This window comes from Physeter macrocephalus, chromosome 5, assembly GCF_002837175.3.
Source record: "Physeter macrocephalus isolate SW-GA chromosome 5, ASM283717v5, whole genome shotgun sequence".
Classification (NCBI taxonomy): Eukaryota; Metazoa; Chordata; class Mammalia; order Artiodactyla; family Physeteridae; genus Physeter; species Physeter macrocephalus.
In genome coordinates, this window is record NC_041218.1 from 73527465 (window position 1) to 73552048 (window position 24584).

Here is a 24584-nt window from a genome sequence, read left to right on the forward strand (position 1 = left end):
GCAGGCTCAGCGGCCATGGCTCACGGGCCCAGCCGCTCCGCGGCATGTGGGATCTTCCCGGACCGGGGCACGAACCCGTGTCCCCTGCATCGGCAGGCGGACTCTGAAACACTGCGCCACCAGGGAAGCCCTTGAATCTTTTGATTGAAACTAAGGTCTTCTTGATGTCAATGGCTAAAGAAATAGCTCTAATGAGAGTCGTAATTTTCAGTTTATGTGTATTTTATTCACCTGAATTTCAAATATTATCCATACTATAGGGTTCCAATTACCATGATGGTGAGAAAAATAATTAATATTTGAAGGTCATTATTAAAATATGGATAGGCCTCCCCTGCCCCAGCACCTGGCTCAGTCATATCTCTCTTCCTAACATCATGCTCTTTCTGGTGAAAGGCTAGTTACCCATCAAAGCCTAGTTTAAAATCGACAACCTGCTCTGTGCCATTGAAGTGTTTTGAGCATACTCTAAATATAGTAATTATGACGGGTCATTAGAGCTAGTTCTCTACTTTTCTGTGCACCCGAGTAGCCTGTGAACTTACGTGGCCTAGGGCATCTTTGTACCCCTCCCACCCAATTAATCTAACTTAATTGTAATTAATTGTTTTGTGAATGTTAAGCAATAGCCATTGTACATTTAATATTTCCATTTTATCTGACTGCAGCAATCATTTCTGGTTCTGAAAAATTTTTAGACTAAAACCATCTTCCACATGTTCTAAGGTATGAAACATTGGCATCTTAGCACAGCGCTGATTTAAGGGCTGCATCGGTTTCAAAACTGCTTCCTGGAAAAATCCTGGCCTTGCCTGGAAATACTTGTAAGCTCACCACAGTGATAAGGTGGGGTAACCTTCCAGCCTTGCAAGAATGCTGGTCAGGATCCTTCACTGTCTCAGTGAAATGGTCCCTCTCACTATCTGTTCATCTGACTTTCAAGTGTACCTGCACCCTTTTAGCAGTGTACCATACAGCTCCGGTTTCTTATTAAGAAACATTAACCTGGAATAGATAGCCTCCTTCTATCAAGAAGTCAAATTGAGGGGACTTCCCTAGTGGCACAGTGGTTAAGACTCCGCGCTCCCAATGCAGGGGGCCTGGGTTCGATCCCTGGTCCAGGAACTAGACCCCACATGCATGCCACAACTAAGAGTTCGCATGCCACAACTAAGGAGCCAGCAGGCCGCAACTAAGGAGCCCACCTGCCACAACTAAGACCCAATGCAACCAAATAAATTAATTTAAAAAAAAGAAGTCAAATTGAGGAAAGTTATATTTAAAGAGGATAATATGAGAAAAACATTATTTCAGCTAAGTCATTTGTGATTTTATCCATTGGAAGTTTATGTAAACGCTGTGCTTATTTCCTTATCTGTAAATTGAAGGAAATAAATTATGTCCAAGTCTCTGAAGTTCCGTGATATCATATATACCAGTTAGCCTCTGTGGGAGGAACCAACTATACCCCCCAACTTGGGGGACTTTGGACTTTCCTTACTTTCTCAGGAATTGTCTCCATGACTTGAAGATCCTCACGTCTAATAAAGTCACCAGGGCTTTTGCTTTCTTCTCACGCCAGGCTAGCTGGCTCCCAGTTGTACACTTTTATTCTTTTCCATAAGCCCCAGGGCCTGATTGTGCTTCCTGTGTTTCTCTCAAGCTTCCTCCTTCTCCATACTTTTTGATGGTTCCCTTATCCTTCAGTAATGGCTGCAGAGTGGTGTGTTGCTTCTGCAGCAGTACCTGACAACAAGTCATCCAGCCTTGGTTTAAAAGTTTTATTGCTGATCCCACTGGGAACCAGAATTAGGGAAATCACTCAGTTCCTTCATCCATAACAAGAGCATAAGATTGCTGGAGAGTGCCTGGATTTAGGAACTAGGAATTAGGTTAATGTCCCCAAACTCCCTGGCATAGGGCTTGGCACATGGTCGGTGCTATCCTAGGAAATGGCACCACTCAATTTTGCTCTGAAGCTACAGGGGCCTGAAGTCCCATAGTAAGAACATTCCCAAGTCCCTTCACTTTTGTCAAAGCCCCTGTGAGCAGCCAGTGTGCTACTGCAATTATTACACCTGAGAAGAAACCTTTTTTTCACTTTAGTATAGGTTTGCTTCCTACGATGAGGTAGGAGGATATCGCCCAAGTTCTGACTGGAAAACAAAGATAACCTCTTTTGTGAGGTTGGGGTAACTTTTGATGTCATTCCCACAGTGCCTGTCAAGTCTTCGTGCTGGGGGAAGCAGATACAACCTTGAATGAATATTGTACATGATTTAAAGTAATTATTTTTCTGCATTTATTTCTCTTCCATAAATACAGATAAGCAGATGAAATATCCTTTTATTATAAATGGCTGCTTGCTGCCAATAAGCTAGTTAAAATATTTTTACTTCCTCATATGTTCTTTTTGTTCTTGTTCAGGTATATATTCTATATTTAAAAATCATGGTAGGGCTTCCCTGGTGGCGCAGTGGTTGAGAGTCCGCCTGCCGATGCTGGGGACACAGGTTCGCGCCCCGGTCCGGGAAGATCCCACATGCCGCGGAGCGGCTGGGCCCGTGAGCCATGGCCGCTGAGCCTGCGCGTCCAAATAAAATAAAATTAATCTCTCCAGATATTTGACCACTTGAAAGTCAGAATTGTGCTAAAATAAGTGACAGAAGGTTTATGGAAAGTGGACCCTGAAAAAAAAAAAGAAATCATGGTAAAAACTTATCAGTATAAGCAAAATAACTCATCTTTTTAAATTAGAGCAAATATGCAGGTGTTGTTGATACTCCTTAAATAAAATTGCAGTCTCATACATTCTGATGATAAAATCTTTTCCAACAATCTTCATGGGTTTTTGACAACTTTAATTTTATAAAGGGTTTCATATAAACTCAATGTAATGTTAAAAATTTCAATATACTTCTTGCTTCCCATGTACAAATATCTGACTTGTTCTTCTGAGAAAAAAACTCTGAGCTGGTTTGGAATTCCAAGTTGCAATGAGAAAAGTCCACCTTTAGCTTTCTGCTCTTATTATGTTAAGGCTACGACTCATCTCCAAACAAACGTATGATTGAGGTGATGTTTTGGAATAACATCCTGTGTTTTGGTGGCGCATCACTCTTCAGTGACATTCTGAGGTTGCATTGTATTAGCACATGATATTTTCCCCAGTTAATTGATATCCCAGGTTTGTCCAGGGGAAAATCTACCGCTCCCCCAAACATACTTGACAAGTTATTATATTTACTTTAGTCAAAGCCCGTGTGTGCAATATCCCTCTTGGAGGTGGTCTATTATTGGAGTCCCATATGCTTTTTGTTTGGGAAGAAAGCAGTCACTGTGTCATACTGTTACATGGAGTATTCTTTTTCAGGGATGTTGTTCCCTTGGGGACAATATCAGGCCAGAGTTCCTTAGTCTAATAAGACCTTTGTAACTCTTATTGTATAAGAGTTCTGGGAGGGAAGCAAGAGTTAAACAGAAAATGTAATTCAAGCAACTATATTAGGCCACATGTGGGAAAACATGACTCTTAGTATTGGATTAAAAAAAAGGTTATTTGTTGTAAAACGGACTCTGATGCCAAAATTTTCAAGGTATTTCAGTGTAAGTGAAGACTGTTGTGGCCCAGGGAACTCACAACATTTTAACATTTACTTTAGTTTCTGAATATGTATGATTTAAAAAACACCATACAGAGTTGTCTTTTCACAAATTTTATATTTAAAAAAAGATATAATTAATTGTTATAGAAGTCCTGTATGGTGATATTTAAGATTTTCTTGTGTGACTTTTTCCCATCAGCAAAATGATGTTTAATCCATATGAGGATAATGATTATAGCAACATTACATACATATTCATCACACAGTAATACAAAAATCTGTACTCATAAGAATTACTCAGTTTAATTGTTGTACTTTACCAATTGATGACAAACACACTGATTATATTCCATAAAGGCAGAATTTTAAAAATGAATTTTTTCCAAATGAACATAGAAGCTCTTTCTTCAGATTTTACAGTTACAACTGATGAAGAAATTTTTAATTTATTACATATAACATTTTTGGATACAGAAGTCATAAAATACTTATAAGTTCTTAATTAAAATACTTAAATGTTTTGACAGATTATGATAATATAAAATCTGTTTTCTGAAATGAGAACGTTACAGTAAAATATGTGATATTGTGTAATATTTTGAAGAGTTCCCTTTCACTTTTTTTTTTTTTTTTTTAACCAGAAAATGGTTTCACAGCAACGCATTCTAATTCACGAAGATTCCATGAACCTGCTCAGTCTTTATACCTCTCCCTCTTTGCCCAACATTACCCTGGGACTTCCAGCAGTGCCAGCCCAGCTGAATGTAAGTCATTACCCTGCAACAGCCTAAACCATCCCAAGGGATATTTTCATAGGGGAATTCTCGTTCTTTTCTTGTATATTTAGACTTCAGGGAAACTTGGTAGTCTACTTCTCCTTCACTGTTTGCTGAGTTGTTCAAAGATGTTCAGTTTAATTTCACATTAGAGAATCATGCTGGTTCATATCATAATATATAAAAATAATAACTAACATTTGTATGATGCTTTATAGCTTTTAAAAAAGAAAGCACCCTCCAGGTATATTATTTTGGTAGCTCCACCCAACCATCCTATGAAAAAGAGATTACAGGACACATTTTTACAGAAGAAGCAGCTGAGACTTGGAATGCATAAAAGCCCGAGATCACAGACGCAGCAAGTAGCAGACCTGAACCTCAACTCAGGCCATTGCTGAGAGGTGCAGCGTCTGAAGCACAGCAGCATATGTTTAAAGAATTTATTTTGTGAATGACTTTATTTTGAGAATTTAGGTTACTGACTCTGTGGTACTGAAGAACACATATCTGGAAAACCTCTCTAAGAACAATATTAAACTCTTGCCTGGAGATTCAAAGTGAATCAATTAACTTTAAAAGTCCTGACAACTGAAATAGGATCTTTTGGAGGTAATTGTCCTACTAATAGAAGACAGCAATAAGTATTTTATGCATATTCCCTAAAATAATATAAATTTCAGTCATTGTAAAAGATTTGTAAACTTTACCTAGACTAGTTTATCTGTGAAAAGTTAGTAAATTAAATTGAACTTATGCAGAGGTCATATGATAGATTTGGTTTAAAGAGAAATTTTTTCCAACCCTTGGCACCAATTTTGCCAGTTTTTAGATGCAGGTCTTCCACTGAGTCCATCTTGTCAAATGCACATCTTTTACAGTATGCGAACATTAAGAAATCATAAAGAGTTGACCATTTTGTGACGAATTTATTTTCAAAGTATGAACCCGATCTGTGGTATGCTACTAGTTTATGCACAAGCACACCTACAGGTGACATTTTTAAATGATAAATTTTATGATTGTGTTCAATACATATTATAAAACCAATCTAAGAGGTACCTTATTGTATTTGGTATTTTTAATAGAGTAGAATGTTATCTTATGTGATCTAGTAATCTTATACCAGTGCGGAGAAAGCAAAATTTGGATGTTGTTTTATATTTGGAGATTAAAGAAGACAGGCTTAAAAACACTGAATTCAGCTATGCCCCTGAAATTCCACGTGAAGCATTTGTAAACAGTTGGCTCTAGTGAAAAGAAGAAAGAAATTAGGGATGAAATAAACCATACATATTTATGGATGATATTTTCAAATCTTCACTTATTACAAATTATTTTCTTCTGTTCCTATTTTTTTCCTGTCTCTTCTGATGATAAGCAAATACTAACACAAAACCTTATGACACGTGAATAGGCTTTTTTTTTTCCTACTATTTTTTTGCATGTTCTAAGTCACTCCTACCAGCTAACACAAACATACACCACTTTTAATGTGGTCGGGGAGAATTTTTTCCCAAAGGACCAAGTACTAAAAACCAGACCATTTAATGTTTCAATGGTAATACAATTTGGTACCTTTGGAGGAATAAACCAGTGTGGTTTGGATTGAAGTTTCATTTTTCTTTGCTTCCATTTTGGTGTGGATGAGGCCATCACAATTAATTTTTCAAGCTTAGCATTGCTTTGGCAAAGGGATCTCTAATATTCTAGTTCCCCGCTGAGTAGTGGTAAATTTTAAGGAAAAGAGGCCAGGAGAAGGAATCACTTCTAGATTAAATATTGCATTGACTCACTATGTGACTAAGACAAACCATTTACCTCTTTGTCCTTCAATTTCTCCGTCACTGAAAATTGCTTTGCTTCCCTGGTACACAGCAATTTTGAAAGATGAAACATGAGTTTTGAAAAGAAACATGCCACATAATTTTGAGGTATTAGACCTCTGCTTTTGTAATACCAAAATGACCACCATTCATTAAGTTCTTTGAATAGGAGAATTCATTATTACTGTTGATGATATAAATATTATTGCCTTATTACCGTGTTATCATATATTTCAAGTTCTTAGTAGCATTTTTATTTGATATCTAATTTCACTTGTAGTTTATTTTATTAAACAAAAGTATCTGGAGTGTCATTTTCAATATTTAAAGATTTGGGAATCTGTTATGAATTAATATAAAATACATGTTTAAATCAAATTCCTGCATATTTTATATAACCTTTCATTGACTTATCTCAAGAATTTTATTTTAAAAATTAAATACTGGAAACCCACAGCTCTGTGAACGTATTAGAGGACGTATAGAGAAAGGATGAATTGTTCCTTCTGCTTGAAACTCCAAAATTACGGATCATTTTATCTCTAGCTTCTTAATCCCTATTGTATAGCCATTAGCTCAGCGATTGGAATAAATTTTACTTTTCTAACATACTTTTTACTACAGCAGTATATTAAACTATTCTAGAAATAACTCTCCCAGTTATTAAGCCTGAAATTAGCATGATTTTTAATGTTAAAAAAAGTTTTATTTTGGGTTCAGTATGATGATACCCAATACTAAATTGTCTCCAGTGCTTCAGCTCTATTTTTGTTTCTCCTTTGTTAGTTCACTTGGTTCACAAGACATGGTGTTATCCATTTTCCCTACTCAGCCATTGGGTAAGGTAGGGCTTTTTGGTCGGGGGTTAGGGGGGGGTGGGAATTATGGAATAAGAAACTAATCTAATGATTTACAGACCTAATGACCCATATGGATGAAAGCGGATTAACATCTGTATTATTTCTTGACACAGGCTTCAAATTCACTCAAAGAAAAACAGAAGTGTGAGACCCAGACACTCAGGCAAGGCGTTCCTCTGCCTGGGCAGTATGGGGGCGGCATCCCGGCATCTTCAAGCCATCCCCATGTCACTTTGGAGGGAAAGCCCAACAGCAGCCACCAAGCTCTCCTGCAGCATTTACTACTGAAAGAACAAATGCGACAGCAAAAGCTTCTTGTGGCTGGTAATTCATAACGCCACCATTTGCAGGTTATTTTAGGGCTTTCATTTTATCAGCAATTCAATGTAATGTCTCTTTAACTCGAGACCTAGTAAAGATTCACAGTGTCATACATAGGTCTCCCTGATACCTAGTACTGTGGAAAGACTGTTGTCTTTATTTATTCCTCTAGATCCACGAAAAAAAACTCACCTTATTTAACCTTCATACATACCAGAGTGGACTATTGGTGAGTCATTGATCAGATGCCTATCTGCCCAATGCTTTGGCACTTTTGCCTTCACCCCACCCAACCTAGCCTTCTGATATTTGCCCGGTAGTATACTACTTTTCGTAAAACTTATCCCATAGCTATTTTCTGTAGCTTTTTTCTTAAATTGTGTATGTGTCTGTGTACATATATACATGTACATATATTTTTTTTTCAGGCGGAGTTCCCTTACATCCTCAGTCTCCCTTGGCAACAAAAGAGAGAATTTCACCTGGCATTAGAGGTACCCACAAATTACCCCGTCACAGACCCTTGAATCGAACCCAGTCTGCACCTTTGCCTCAGAGCACATTGGCTCAGCTGGTCATTCAGCAGCAACACCAGCAATTCTTGGAGAAGCAGAAGCAGTACCAGCAGCAGATCCACATGAACAAGGTAAGTCCCCAAGCCACGTCAACACGCCATAACCTCTGGTGTGGAAATTGGGGTTTTCTTCACTGATGTGTGCATACAAGAGAGAATGTTGGTATCCATCACAGCCAAACGGAGACTGCCCTCCTGGCCCTGCTGTCAGGGCTCAAGGACACCATCACATTATCACCGTTTCCTCCATCACTACATGCGTAGGACATTTGTAGCAAAATTGAGGTCCTAGATTAGAAAGTCTTTTATCATTGGGTACCTACCTTTTTTCTTTTTTTTTTTTTTTGTCTGGACGACGCCCTCCCACTGTTGTGGCCTCTCCCGTTGCGGAGCACAGGCTCAGTGGCCATGGCTCACGGGCCCAGCCGCTCCGCGGCATGTGGGATCTTCCCGGACCGGGGCACGAACCCGTGTCCCCTGCATCGGCAGGCGGACTCTCAACCACTGCGCCACCAGGGAAGCCCTGGGTACCTATCTTAATACAGAAGCACATAAAGGCACATGTGTGCAGAGCCCCATTTTTTGTTATTGTAGTAAAGGTGTGAAGCAGAGTTGAAGTTTGCACAGGTGCTAGCAGCTATGCCAAGGTCGGCCAGTTAGTTATTTCTCAGCAACTTCTTTGTATGCATGTTATATTTATTTTTTAATATGCCCTACTTTATTCCAGTCAGTGTTGAAGCAGTTTCTCAGAAACTTGTGGTAGTTTCTTTCTGGCAGCCTTATTGTGGTTGAAATGGACAGCAAATGCCTGAATCACAGCACATCCTCAGGAGCCCTCCTGCTGAGGCAACCACAGTCATTCTAAAATAATGGTATCAGGCGGGCCAGCAAAGCATTTTCAATGAACTTGTAAGCAAAACTGGTCTGTACAGTTTTGCCACTACTCTCTGCTATGGTAGCCTTACAAAGTAGAATCCTCTCATTTCTGGAGAATGAAAGGTCCTGACTATCAAAATTCTATCTGTTATCCTTTGTTACTATATCACCTCCAAATATCTTGTTAGAGACATTATATTGAGAAACAATCTCCTGTTTACTGATAAATGGATAGCTAAAAATTGAATTAGTATTTAAATGCTTTATTGTATTGTGATATAAACCAAACAGAATCTCATGGGAGAAGGTCTAATCATCTTTCTAATAGCAAGAGAAGGGGGTCTTTATAATGTGCTCGCCTTATTGCAGGTGGGATTAGAGATTTTCTCTCCTCTTTGGCCCCCATCTTAACAAGGCAGAGCCATGAAGGGAGCATGGGCTGAAGACCACAGTACTGAACACAGATTCTCCCAGCCCAACCCTTTGCAGCATTCAAAGATGATGTGTATGTGTGTCTATTGCGGTTCAGGGTGGTTGGCTGTGCCAGCTGCCTCTCCTGTTATCGTTTGCTGTACTGCAGATTGTATTTCACTATATTTCAGACTCTTTCTATATCGTCACATTAATGCCTGTTTTATTGCTACAGCATTTCTCTAAATTTATCAAATTGTTTTGGGTAAAATCAGTCTTGTCAAAGGAGAACCAACTTCCTTCTTGTATAATGGCATATAATACTCCTTGTCTTGAATGTTATTCTGCATGTTTACTATCTTATGGTAGAGTTATCTTGGTTGGTTTGTTTTGTGGTATCTTAGCACTACTTAAAACTACCAGGTACTCTTGAAACATTGTCCAGTGTGAGAGGAAAGACTGGGAATTCTACTTTTCACCTCACAATATTTTGATCTGGAATTAAGTTCATTTAGAAAAGTAGTATTGGATTGTAAGTATACTTTCTGCTACTCGGTTCTATTTCCTAGAAATATGTGGATGTGCGTATTCTATTATAGGTAAATTAGGTAAATTGATCCCTTTGAAATCATCATCTACAGATGATTTCTATGAATACCTTTAAGAATACTTTGGAATACATTTTTTATGACCTGGAGTTGCCACTGCTTCACACTCAGATGGTTTGTTAATATCAGAATCTTTGTATATTAGTACCACAGTTGAGATTTTGACAGGCAGATGCTAACCTCCGTCACATGGAAGAAACTAAGATGGAAAGCAGGCATTTGCATTTGCATTTTAGCAATGAGAAAAGCAAATCTTATCAGAGACCTTCTCCCATGTGGAGCTGATTCCTTGGAATCTGTTAAGAATTCTTCCCAAAATTAGAAACAAACCTATACTTTTAGGTACATGTTTGTACAGTGGTTTGATTATTAAATCTTGTCTTAATTAGGCAAAATGAAGCCCAGAAAACTTCAAAGTACAAAGCTGATCTTTATATATTAACCTCTCTCAACTTGGGTGTTTAGATTACTCAAGCAGGTCTCTACTTGGCTTTTCTCCATGTATATATTCCACATGTTTAATCAAGATGGCATATGCACACTGGGTATTCTCCAGATTTAAAAATATTTCACTTGCCCTCAATTGTCTAAGGAAATAGAGAAGAATCTTATTAAATAAATCTTGAACTCCATCCTGTTCCATGGTATTCACAGTAGAACCATTAATAAATGAATTGCTACTGTTCACCCTCCCCCGTGAGGTAATGAAAACATTTAGTTCACATTAGGAGAAGGCCAAACTTAGATGTCAAAAGATAACAAGTTTCTATATAATAATATAGTTATGTGTCCTCTAACCATTTAGAATAACCATTAATGAGAAATAACCACAGAAACTTTAATATATGTCATTTTTTTCCTATTATCATGGAAGAACATTTACTGAATCCATTCAAGTTGGAGCCAAATAGTTGGCATCATAAAAGCATGGTCCTTACTCTTGAGATACTTATTCCAGCAGGAAGTATAGGCACACATGAAGACATAGGTGTGCAGATGACATATTTTAAAATGTCTTTTCCTTTTATTCCCTCAGCTTTTCTTTATGGTTCTTTTTTGAGGAATTTAGGAATTTTGAGGAAAAATGGCGTGAGAAGAAAGAAAAAATAAGTAGGTTTATCTCTAAACTTACATCATATTAAATATGATTGGCCTTCCTGTTATGAAATTTTTAATGATTTATTTGAATTGCTAATAATCTTTAGAAGAATTAGAAGCAAAGCTATACTTTTCAGAACAGTTTATACAATGATTGACTTATTAAATTTTAAGGACTTTCTCATATCTTGCTATTATTTGACTGCATTTATGAAGGCAGTCATTCATGCTTGTTATAACTATACAATGTAAATGTTATTAATCATACTAAACAATTTACCTACCTGTTACCTGATACTTTAATGACATTTACATGGGAAATTTGTGTGTGGTAAGATGTTAAGCCTCATGTAATTATGTTGTAAGTGCTTAATAGCTTAGCAGAAATACCCCAAGAATGGGTTTATGTAGTATTTGTATTGCTGTATCTACCAGTAAATAATGGGGCAGGCTTGAAAAATGAATGAAAAATGTCAGAATGATTTATCTCTGCTTATCAGTTTGTATATTCTGCTTTCACTGAAAGAGTTTTGAGAAGCTTAACCATAAGAAAATCATGGCTTACAACATTTGTTCTTTGGGTTTTTTTTATGAGACATCTAAAAAATTCAGAAATTCATTTAAACAATTTATATTACTAATATATAGTACCTTCATGTTTCAAAAAAAACAAGAGTTTTTTAATACGAGGATTTCAAAAGAAAACTGTTGCTTTTGCCAGTATCTTTTGATTTTTTTATTAGAAAAAAATGGTTTCTCAAGCAGAATTTTCCTTGTAAATACAAAATAGCAAACAAAAATATAGGAGGGTATTGATACTTTTCTTCTGAACCCTTTTCAAGTTTAAATGTTGCCACAGATTTTCTGGTAGAAACTATGATGAAAACAAAATACCACAGTTACTTGGACGTTTTTATGATTTTTGAAGGAATATTCTGACCACTGCCTAATTACTAGAAGCGTAGATCTCTAGTCACATCACTCTCTGAATGATATACAGAAATTTTCCAAAGTATATTCAGTCATTTTTGTTGTGAGATTATTTGACATAGATCTCTGCCCCCTTCCAAATGACAACATTTTTCTTTGAATTATTTCTCAGTTACAGTATTAATAGAATAGCATTGGTTGATGCCTAATTGTTCTAACTAGAATTTTAATAACTTTTCTAATACCTATATTTTTCATATTCATTCCATCAAATCCATATGAGAAGAAATTTTAAGAAAATTATTTCTTCATTCAATACTTATTTGAATGAAATAATCTATGCACGTATCCATTTAGCAAATCATTACTGAATTCTTACTTGGTACCAGACACTATTTTAGGCACTAAGAAAACAACATTCGTTATCCTCATGGAGCTTACCATATGGGGAGTAGGGGACTGAAATATTCCAGTAAACAGTAATACGATACAATGTTTTAAGTATTAGGATAGGGGACATGAGGAAGGAAATTGTTTTCTTTGAGGAAACAAGATTTGAGACTTGTTTAGTTCTTCTCAGGATTATCTTGTCCTTTTTACATCTTTTCCTCTCCCTTCTCTCTTTCTCTCTCTCTCTTTCTCTCTCTCTCTTTCTCTCTTTCTTTGTCTGTCTCTCTCTCTTTCCTTCCCTGCCTCTTTCTCTGTTTCTCTCCCTCCCTCTCTCCCTCTCTTTCTTTCTTTGTAAAATGCTCTGTGATAAATACCTCATGCATTCCTATGACTGGATATCAGCCAACACTTAAAAAAAACCCACATAAATCATGAGATGATATCTTATACGTGTCAAGGTTCACTCTAGATATAAGTATTTATTATATATTTATTACTATGATACTTAGGCATTTTGACATGAGTGCTATTTTATCATAATAAAAATATATCTAAGACAAGAGCAGTAAAGCAGAGGGCGGGCAGATGTCCTACATTGCCCTTATTAAAACAGGTAGATTTTATGTCTGACAAGCAAGGCATGAATATAGTTAAGCTCAAATGCTGGCACGGAGCTAATGGGGAGCTTTCATCAGTTTTGGAAGAGAATTTGACCCTTTATTTGAGTAGTATCTATTGTATTCCTTTTCTTGACATAATTTTCTAACATAAATGTTACATTTTTTCCATAACCCCTCATGATTCATACCCACTCCTTGTCCCCAGCAATCCATCCATAGCAACTCAGGGGAGAATATTCTTTCATGCCTGTGGTCACATACAAACATAGCATGGTTGTGTGTGTGTGTGTGTGTGTGTGTGTGTGTGTGTGTATTTTTCCTTATAAAGTATCCCTGAAGGCAGCACTAAAATATAACTGTTTTGTGCACTATTAAGCAAAGTGTATATTTTCCCAAGGAAATTAATTTGAACAACAATTATACAGACATTTACAATCCAAGGAGTTTACATATTTTGAAGTCACACTTCATATTAGTTTATTTTAATAAGGGTATTTATATCCATGCCTTACTTGTAAGAAGATTAATATTTTAAGGATAATTAGATTAGGACCAGGTACCAATTTTTGCTTTTTTGCTACACCTATTTCTCCTAGTGTATCTTTTCCTCCCCATCTTTTATACAACATGCATCTTTCCAGAACCTTTCCCATAGGGACCTTAGGGATAGGATCATTTAAATGATGCCAGCTCTCTTTTATGTGTAGGATCTTCTATGAGCTGGGACGCCATGCTAGCATTCTTATGTGTATCATCTCTTGAAACTATAAGCACACTTTTTTTTTTTTTTTTTTTACTATCAAGGAAGTTAATTTAAAAGGGCTTAAGTAAGCTGACTGAGGTGGCTAGGTTAGTAGTTGACAGAGCTGGGATTCCGACATAGGTTGTATGACACAAAAGCTTGTCTTTAACGTAAACTTAGGCTTATGATTTCAATGTGGCTTTTATCACTAAGCAGGAGACAAGATTTTCCTAATTTTATTTTTGCCAAAAAGTAGGAAACTTACAACAAAAAACAAGGCAAACAAACAAAAAAAAGGAGGGTTATCTTATTTTTTAGGTATTTGTTTGGATTTGCCAGGAGGGAGAAATCCCATTTCCTGACCTTGCTTCCCAGTTCTCCACTCATTGCCCTCCATCCAGTTACTCACTTGGATGTCTTTTTATATGGACCCAATGGTGGGACTTTCAGATATCCTGTTGACTTTCCAGCAATGCAGTGTGACTGCAGTACAGAGCCAACTACAGCCAGGCCACACTTCATTCCTTTCTTCTGTGTTGTAACATTGCCATATCTTATAGACTGGGCAAACATCTTCTCACAGGAGTTCTGAGCAAGCCTGAAGCTGAAAGTCAACTGACTTCATCAAGTTCAACTGAAATGCAAATGTTGGCATCTCATCTATGGGTGGTTTGGAAAATGCCTTGTTTTAAGTTTTGAAAAATGGATGAGTAGAAACTTGAACTGGGCTTTCATTTAGGAAAGTAGGCATTACTGTTGTCAGGTTTAATTTCTCTCTATCCATTTGACAGCTTGTTTCCATGCAGAGTCTTTAATCACCAATTTAGGATTACATTTTGCCCATTAGATGGATAGTATGTCCAAAAACTTTAGCAGGCATTGAAAGGCAGTCTAATTTTATAACAGTAAAAAGCCTCCTAGATTATTTATCTATCTATAGAGGTTTATAAAAGAAACTTTGACTTTACCCTTAAATAGATGCTATTTCGACATGATTAGCCCAATGTAAATAGATCCTTGTAGGTATGTATTGGGCTTCAAAAAATAAAAAAAAAACTACTTATGCTGCAATACCGGCTTACATCATCATAGAGAATTCATATAGAAGCATTTCACTATATAATTACAAGTTGATGGTTTATAATATACAGAAATGGCTTGTTGCTTTATTATTAGATGTGATGAAATCCTGTGTTTGGAAAAGAAACTAAATGACCATTTCAGTGGATTAATGTGTAACATTCATAAACGTTCCCAGTGCTGCTTTCATAACTTGAAGACCAAGGGAAGGACCTCGACCTTTCCCTTTCACTCTGCACCGTTAATCTAGTCAGAGACGCTTTTATTGAATGAGAAAAACAATAGTTGGACATGACTATGAGGTAAGAAAATAGGGGAAAGAAAAGTATCTGGGGAATTAGGCCATGTGAGTGGTTTGACTGATGTTGATTCCAGGAGTTCAAAAGGAGAGGGAAGCTAAATAATTTGGTTGTTTCCCAACCTTGACAAATAGTTTCATTTGACAGAATGAAATAATTAAGTCTTACTAAGGAATTTTTAATATAACTAAGTGATTTGTGGACATGAAAACCACCGATGTGTAGCAGTCTCTTTGTTACAGATTTTGGTTGCTTATAAGTTCCTGATTTTAGAGGTTTTTTCCTCTGTATCTTTCTGCTCTTTCTCTAAATATTTATGAAGACTGAGGGATTATAGTGACCCTGAAATGTCATACAGTCTGGAGTATTCCCATTCCTTCAGGCAGAATTGCATCCAGGGCTCTGCTCCCATGCCCTAAATATACCGTTACTCTCTTGCTATCAACTTAGTTGTATCACCCAGCAATAAAAACTCACTTCTAAAAAATAATTTCCTGGCATGGAATAATTGGTGTTCCACAAAGATTTATTAGCAACTATTTTGCTGCATCCTGGAAGTGAAAACAGAGAAGGCATGTTTTTCCCCTTGAATGGCTCATAGACCTGCAAATAGATAATTTTAATCAAAGATAGTTCTACAGAATGCATAGTCCATATGAATTGCAAAATCTAGAATGCTGGGTAGCCTTTCCAAGAGAAGTTTCTGATGCCCTGCACACTTATTTATTTGTTTTGTGACTTTGGCCGAAGTGTCAAACCTCTTTGTCCACTAATGCTCTAATCTGCACACTTTAGAGGTTTATAGTGAGAATTGCATGAGAGGATGTACTGAAAGTGCTTTGTAAACATAGTAAGAAATCCTTGCATTTAACACAGTATTTATATTCTTATATAGCACTAAGAGTTCTATCTTCCCAGTTATGTTAATGCAAATGGCTTTCTGGAAGTGTAGAATATTTCTAAGACACACATTTTTCACTTGCCTCGATATTGCATCAAGCGACTTTCTTGTAAACCAAACCACTGAATTTTGTTCCAGCTCTTCCTTGCATCTTTGTATTCATCATGAAGCTGACCTTGTTTTCTCTTTGGAACAATATTATGGTTAGTTATTGAATTTTTTTATTGAGGTATAATTCACACACTGTAAAATTTATTCCTTTTGCTGCGCAGTTGAATGAGTTTTGACAAATGTATATCGTCATATAATTACTGCAATCAAGATATAGAACAGTTCCCTCAACTTCCAAAATTCCCCTGTGTTGCTCTTTTGTAGTCAATCCATACTCCTACCTCCAACCCCTGGCAAAGTACTTGAATTTTTGACCATGTAGGGAACATAAAACGAATCACAAGTATGAAGGATGGTGTATTTTAAGAGCATGCAGACATCAGCCCTAAATGATTTAAACCATAAAATGTTCAAGCAAGAAGAGACATAAGGGATTCTTTGCAGAGGTCACAAGCTGATAGTCTACGGACTGGATCCATTCCATTGAACTGATGTCTTTGGCCCGCCTGGTGTCTTAAAAAGCATTCAAGTTTTTGGTCAATCATTTCAAATACAAATCTGGATTTCTGGTATTGCCTGAAAAATTGAAAAGTCTGGCTACACTGGGCCCACTTTTCCATGTGGCAGTTATTGTCTGGGGTTTACTCTTGGTTGTCTTTTTAAAGTAGCGCTTGCACTGCTATTTACCCAAGCAAGGGATGGAGGGGAGAAAGGGAGATGTTTATGAGTCAAGTGATCAGGAGCTCCCTGGCTTTGAGATCTTGTCTATTCTGAGACACAGTCCAAAATCACCAAGAGTTAGCAAAGAAAATAAGCATGCCTTTCCTCACTGTGCCTCTATTCATTACCCTTAAAGAAGGAAAAAAGAAAACTTTAAAAGAAAATGTACTGTCAACTGACGATCAGGAAGGAGATTATCAGGGAAAAATCCTGTTATGTAATATAAAAGGACATAAAATTACACAGTGCTCTAAAAGAAGGAAAAATAGCTCATTTGTGTTCTAGTTAAGAAAAGCCCCTAATAGTTCTTGTTACACTCTCTTGCTGAGGATTTTATATTCTGAAAGGCCAGTCTTCCTGTTTCCACTTTTGCCCACCTAAATCCAATATTCTGTAGCAGCCAGAGAGATCATTTACAAATGCAAATCAAATCATGTCAAGGGCTTCCTAAAAACTCCCCAGTTGCTCCTTATTGTTTGTTGGATAAAATCCAAATATCTTTTCATGGCCCACAGGCTCTTGCCCCCTCACTGACCTTATCTCCGACTCCCTACCCTTACTCGCTGAGCTCCCACCACATCGGCCTTCTCTCCAGTCTGTGAGGAGTCTCCTTCCATCTCCTGGAATGAACTGTGAATCACAGTTCTGTGTGGAATGTTCAGCCTCCAGGTGTTCTTATGATTCGACCTTGGTATTGGAGACTCTCTCAGCTCAAACCTCAGCTCTTCAGAGCGGCCTTCCTTGCCCATCCAAATTGGACACAGACACCCACTCCTTGCCCCATTATTCCCTATCACATTTAGTTCCACTCTTCAGTTACTTATTTTTTATTTCCCCCTGAGAGACAGAATCTTGCCTGATTGACCGCTCTCTTCCCAGGTCCTGGCATATAGCAAGTGCTCAGGAAATATTTGTTGAATGAATGAAAGAGTGGGTAACTTTCTCTAACTAGCCGGGAGGAGGAAATTTTCAGTCTCCTTTCTGGAAGTGAACACATAATTGAGTTCTTGGAATATTAGGATGTTTTGAGAGCCGAAGAAAGGATATTTTAATTGCTGGCATTGTTTTGGGTAGTCATTTAGCATTATAAAAATAAACGCATTTTTTATTAAGAATTCATTTGATCCCTAGATTAATTTTATATCTCTTCAATATTGGCAAGAAAGGGTGTTTTTCAGTTTAGACTTTTAACTTATGTGAATAATGGACCAGTACTTAGAAAATCTTTCTCTCTTGTTATTTAACTTTGGTCCTCCTGGTTATTTCCCTAAAATGCACAGAAGCAAAATGACATGTAGTATTTTGGCTTGAGTCGGAGTTCTTCTCTAAGTAGACCTCTTGATTTGAAAGCCCTCCAAGCTCTGGTTGTTTTTGAGAACAGTTGGTACATACCTAATCTATTTGTGAATTGAGGCAGAATTTTATCATTATTTTTAAATCTAGTTTCCTTGGAGCTTAAGGGAAGGGTTTTATTTTCCGAAAGAAGTATTTTACATTTATTTAAAGGAAAACAACAAAAAAACTTATGCTGTTGCCATTCCCCAAGTAAAATCTGTCTTAAAATATGAGGCAAAATAAGAAAGTGATGAATAGGGTTGAAGGTCATTTTGCATGGTTTAATTCGAACACTTGTGCTGAATGGTTTGTTGGCAATTTCGGAAAATCAGACGTCTATCAGAAACAGATTTACTCCTTATATACTCCTGTTCTTAGTTTGATATTCCATATCTAGAGATATTTGTGGGGACATGAGGATTTCTGTGGCTAAAGTTAAAAATATAAAATTTAAAGATATTTTATTCCAAAGCACTATGCTTATGTTGGTTTCTAGAATTTTATCAAACAATGTAACTTACACAGAGATGGACTTAAATGGGTCAATGTGTAAAGATTAGCAGCACAGCCTTTAAATATTATTTAATGAATTTTACACCATTTGCCAAGAGATTATATGATGTTCAACATGGAATTATTTTGATCATCATATAATATAACAAAGTCCAAACATTGAAATTGTGGACTTGCTATAGTTATGACCCTAGCAGGGATTGATAAGAATTCAAGAGTCGAGTTATAATACTTGAAGCTGTGAGCAGTTTGGATAAATTATCATGCTATCTGGTCTATAAACTCTCCAGTGTAAGTGTGTATAGTGTGTGTGTTACAAACCCAGAATGGTGATGGACCGCCTGCAGCATTCTTAGTGTTTGGTACAATTGCTGTACAGTAGCATGGAGAATACAAAGACATGCTGACAGATGAGGAAAAGCACAGATAAAAGGAGTAGAAGAAGCTGCTCAGCCATCATCTTCTTCATCTCAGCTGGGTTCCCCACCAAAGTAACTCACCTGGTGTCAGACGAATGACACACAGTGTGTTTTACAGATGGGGCCTCAGCCGAGACTCACGCAGGCTTACACGTTTATCTGTCACACAGATGTTTCTTCTTGTGTTTTCTAGCCAGCAAGGCAACAGCTCAGCTTTGCTGGGGGATCACCTCCAGATGTTCAACCAAAGAGAGACCCTGCCACCCCACTGAGAGTAAGCAGACAGCTCCTCCCTGCAGCTGGGGCCACTCAGCAACAGTACAAATTAGAAAAGGGTTTGCTCATACCTTCTTTGTAATGGTCACATTTGTAGTTCAAAAACACGTAGAACACAACATAGTCCAAACACTGGATTTCCTAGTAAATAGTCAGAAACTTAAAAATAACAGCAAGTAACTTTTCACTTTAAAAATCTGAAATAAGTCAAACCTGGCAGGCAGGTTTTCTGTGACTTTTGTTTGCAGATTTTCTTCATGTTTATTGCTGATTTTTCCACTCCAGCAAATTTGACTGTTTAAATAAAAACAGCTTGAGTCAAATATCTAAAAAAAATAAGTGTAGGTTAACTCCCTCTGTGCATTTATATTTTGCAAAACCGTCTCCAGGAGATCCCATTTATTTCTTTTGTATTTTTTGAAACTTCACAAAGAGCATGTTTTATTCCATAAACGGTGAAAAAGTAGTAGTTATTATTCACATGGATACTGGCATTCACCTCATAACCTGGGGAAAAATAACGTGTCAAAGCTTTGTTGCTAAGCACTAATTAAGTTTTCAGATATTTCTGAAGACAAGTGAGAGAGAAACAAGGATAAATCCTAGATTTTCGACTCATGCACCTGGGTAATGCTGTTTACTCAGATGAGAAAAATTAGGTGATCAACACATTTGGGTGCAATGGGAATAAAGGTTATCTTTGAGCTACTTAAAGTCTCTGATGCCTATTGGATATTTTAGATCTAAGTGATGACGTTAGGTAAGCAGCTGAATATGGAAGTTTGGAGCTCAGGGGAGACATTGGAATTGTTTATATGAATTCAGTTGTCATTGGAATATAGCCGTTTGAGAGGAGAATGCAGAGTGTAAGGGTATAAAAAGTTCTAAGTGTCTTCTCTTCTCTGGAGATGACTCACCTTTTACTTGGGCATGAAATTCCTTCTCTATAAAATAAGGATTTGAAGAATGTTATTAGAAAATTTCCAGTTCCAACATTTTATATCTATATGGTCTCCACTCATAAGTCACTGTTTTGTGTCAAGAAGCATTTCTTTTACAAACCCATAAGGAATTCTGCCCTTGGAAGAGATCATTTTGCTGTCTGGCCTTCTTGTCCAGTTATCACAGCATTATCCATTCTGGCACCTTTCTCTCTCGTGTTTCCTTTAGTCCAGCGGAAGTGTAGATGAAGCCAGAGGCACTGGAACAAACAGTATTGTTTCTGTATTGTACACTGGAAATTGTTATACACACTTTCATGTATGTTGCTATGTCAGTGAGGTAGTGAATACCAAATGTGATTCATGGACTAAGTGATATGATTTCTGGGTACTCCGGTGACCTCAGAAATACATTAACATTTCGGATTTTCTGTTAAAGGTTTTCTGTTAAAATGTACATATGATTTATTCTGTAACCACTCAGCATTCTGTCAGTATTAAAGATTTTCTTTGACGTATTTGCTATCTGTAGGAAATTATATTTTAGTAAATTCACATACATCTTGTCTGGTCTTTAGCTGCGCCACTGTTAGTAATATCAATCTCTTACTTTCAAAGATGCTATGATTTTGTCATGTTTTCTTTTCTAAAATGCTTCATCCTGACTGCACCTGTTAATATCCTATTTCAAGTGCCACTGGATTTGGTATTTATGCAGTCATTATTGACGTTAACGAGAGAGATTTCAGTCAAATAGTGTGGATGAAAGCCTAGTTGGCGAGAGTTCTAAAGAGAATGGGACAAGAGAAATGAAGACAAAGAAGAGAAATAACTCAAGAAGTTTTACTGTGAAGGAAGGTACATAATGGGTTTGGGTGGGGGGGGTGGTCAAGGGAGGTTTCATTTAAGATGGATGATAAGACCGAAGGTGTCCAAGTGGAAGTACTGCAGCAGAGAAGGGAAATGAGTGATGGAGGACAGAGTGGATAACTGCAGGAATGGATAGGACCCAGGGCATTAAGCTGAGGGGTTGACTAAGCTAGGGTTGAAGACCTTTCTTTCACTGTAACAGGAGGAAGAGTGAGTGGAACAGCTTGGTAGAAGAATGTTGAGTTTCTCTGGTGATGCTTCTATTTGCTCACCGAAATAAGAAGCAAAGATAGGAGGAGTGAGGAAGAGGTCTGGATATTAGAGGTTTGAGGAGAGAGGAAGTAATTTGAAATAGTCATTGAAAGGGTGGGAGAAAATTAACTAGAGAAATGTACTAGGATTTCCAGGCAGCACTGCGGGTCCATTTGAGGGTTATGATCACAAATTCGAAGAAAAACACTCAGCATGACTGTAATTTGTTTATTTGTTTCCTAGCTTATTCAGCTGCTTGAGTTTGGCAGGGATTTAGTATTAACCAAGGTTCGAAGTCTTACTTATACAGTAAAATCCATATTGAAATGGGCAGGGGAGTTGAAGATAATAAGCGAGTGATTTTTATTGGTGGAGAATGGAACCTAGCCCAGCAAGGAAGGAAGTCGGGGAACGAGGGCGGTGGCGGTGATAGGCAGTGAGAATGTGGTAGGCTCAGTAGCTTGGAAGACCCTCCAGAGGTGAGGAATGATTGGGGTCAGAATATTCTGAGGGTGAGCCAGAAGAAAGAAATGATGTTTGAAATTGAGGTTTAGGAGAGTGTACAGTTACCAACGAAGCCCAGGTCATTGGGAGCTGAGGTAGGGTGGAGGACAAGACCATTGGAGGTTAGGAGGTCAAGGCAGTGAGAGGCCATGCTGGAACTGAAGCTGAGGAGAGAAATAGCAACAGAAAAGTCTTTTTACTTAGCGGGTGGCATCTGTAACTTCCTCTTGGTTATTAAATACTCCCTGTACTCAAACATCCAGAAGCTGGATAAGATGCAGAGTCACCCACAGGAAGCAGGAACTTTTGACATGGCATTTCCTGGACACTGGTCATGTGCTCTCTGGCTGACCTTTCATGAATGGCCTTTAGTTCCTGTCCTGTGGCCACACATCCCATAGAGATTTTTTTCTTTTGCCCTCACAGAGGCTCGTATGGGCAGGATCGTTTGACCACCTTGTGGAGGCGTCTCTTTGACCCACCAGTATCCTTGGCCCATCAGCTCTGATGAGCTAGCTCCCGTGAACCTTTCCAGCGAAGCTTTGGTAGCAAGAGGGGGACTTTCTACAGCTCGGTACATCCATCCGTAAGATGAACTGCAGAAGTCTTCTGGCAGATAGTCTCTCTGAGGGGCTCTTGCAGCCTCCTTCACCTGACTAGTACTTTTTCTAAGTAAATCTCTTCTCTCCACAAAATCCTCTAACCTGCTCTTGTATGTCATCCTAGGTGACTGATGGACGTCAAAGTTGCAGGCCTGGCTGATGACCTCTCTGTCTGTCTCTCTTTCTTTCTCTCCTCTTTCTCTGTCTCTCTCTCTGTCTCTCTGAAAAATGAGTGGGTGTTTGTCACCGAATGTTCTTATCCCTGGTGTCCCAGCTAAAACTGGAGCTTTTCAATTAAAACCCTGCATGTTTTCTGAGGTGTTAGATGTTTTGTTCCCTAGCCAATTGAATGGAATTTTACAATTGTGTAGTCAGAGTTCAGGAATATTACATTGTCTCTTTCCTCCAAAATCTCAGCAGTGTTCAAGTTACTATGTATTTAAGACAAGAAGAGCTGATAAGTGTTCACGTACCATTGGTACAAAAGTCCTGCAGATAGTTTCCTAAAAAGTACTTAAAAACATTTAAAGCATGGTGGGATGAATGTTCTCCTTATACTAACTGTCCAGGAACAATAGACGTTAGATTGTAGGCACGAAGGAAATTAATATTTAAGTTTACCTTCTTCATTTTGATATGAGTTTTGATTGGTATGTATTCTCTTCACTTGATCATGTCTAGTTTAGGATTAGTGATGTATAGGTCTTATATATGGTTTATCCTAAGTTATATTTTATTTCTCTAGAAGCTTATTCACAACCCAAAAGTATTATAAACTGTGTTACCCTCTCCAAAATCGTCCTCCAGCTTTCTCTCCCTGTCTTCCTGTGCTCAAACCCCACTGGTCTTTCAATGGCTCAAATGCACGGGGCTCCTCTTTCAGTCCACACACTGTGCCTTCTGCCAGAAGTGCTCCCTCCCCTGATTTACACTCCTTACACACACCCAACGACTCCTGTCCATCCTTCATCTTTCATGTCTCAGCCTAAACCTAGCCCTTCCTCAGTGAAACCTTCCTTAATAGTCCACACTTCCCCTCCTATACCATCTAGTGTGTTTTCTTTTAACACCATCTAGTGTGTTTTCTTTTAACACCCTGTGTTTCTTTTTTCTTCATTTACCACACTTGAAAAGAAGAACAAATTTATGTATCTATTTGGTGCCTTTCTAACACTCTAAACTATAAGCTCCATGAGGGCAGGGCAGTGGCTGTTTTCCCAGTGCCTAGCAGGTGTCTTGAACATAGTTGGCACTCAGTAAATATTTGTTGAACAAATGAACGAAAACTCCCAGGATAATTCTACTAGAGTGAAATTGAAAGGCTTTGTCAGCATATGCAGGGCCGTTTGAGGTTGTGAGGATTGGAGGAATATCTAAGAGGTTAAGACACCCTGCAAAGTTTGAGTTCTTATGTATTCTAACTCTACAGTATGTGTTTAGTTTTAAAAACATAGTTAGGTATGAGTGGGAGGTAAATTTGAATTTTTCATAGAAAAATCTGTATTCATGATTTTTGTGGTGGTATTCTAACCGTGCTGCTCATTGTAATAATTGGCGTGTTGCTTACATGGGCACTGACTCAGCAGAAAATTCTAACCACTCTTGAAAACACAGTTCAGGATCTACAGATGATCAGTCAATAGGGTCCTTGTCAAATAAAACAAAAAGCCTACACGAGATGGAATCATCTTGAGAATTTTTCCCCATATACTGAGCTTTTATGCTATGACATTTTGCTATTGTTTAAGTTAGGTGTGTTGTCAATTATTTTTTAAAATTATAATTCATACACTTCTGAAGATTAAGATATAATTTACAAAATAAAAGGTCTAAATAATAATTTTCAAATTAAAAAGAATTCCTTGTTTCTTTCCTGTTATTTAATTTACATTTGGATATGTTTATAAAACAGTTTTAGTGCTGTCAAATTTTTTTTTAATTCCACATCTTTTTAAAGTTCAGGATTTCAAAATCAGTATATCCATGTTTTAGAAGTATATATGAAGGTCTTTTATCATTTGACCATTTAGGTATAGGAAAATTAATAGGCAAGAAGAACTCTTAGCATTTGTGCTTCTGTCTTTTACAGTGGTTGCCATTTGCTGGAAAATGAGATTGTGAAAG

General features: G+C 37.5%; 1 protein-coding gene across 22 annotated transcripts in view; it reads left to right on the top strand.

The window, feature by feature from the left end:
• Positions 1-24584, top strand: part of HDAC9 (histone deacetylase 9) — a 604670-nt gene that overhangs the window by 164405 nt on the left and 415681 nt on the right. For 12 of the 22 annotated variants that reach the window (XM_055085034.1, XM_055085039.1, XM_055085035.1 and 9 more), the window contains 3 exons: positions 4247-4369; positions 7181-7391; positions 7817-8034. In XM_055085034.1, coding sequence (XP_054941009.1) covers positions 4247-4369; positions 7181-7391; positions 7817-8034 — 552 coding nt within the window. Of the gene's footprint in view, positions 1-4246; positions 4370-7180; positions 7392-7816; positions 8035-19208; positions 19290-24584 lie in introns of all 22 variants that reach the window. The other 10 variants (XM_028490082.2, XM_055085027.1, XM_055085037.1 and 7 more) reach the window with 1 other exon arrangement.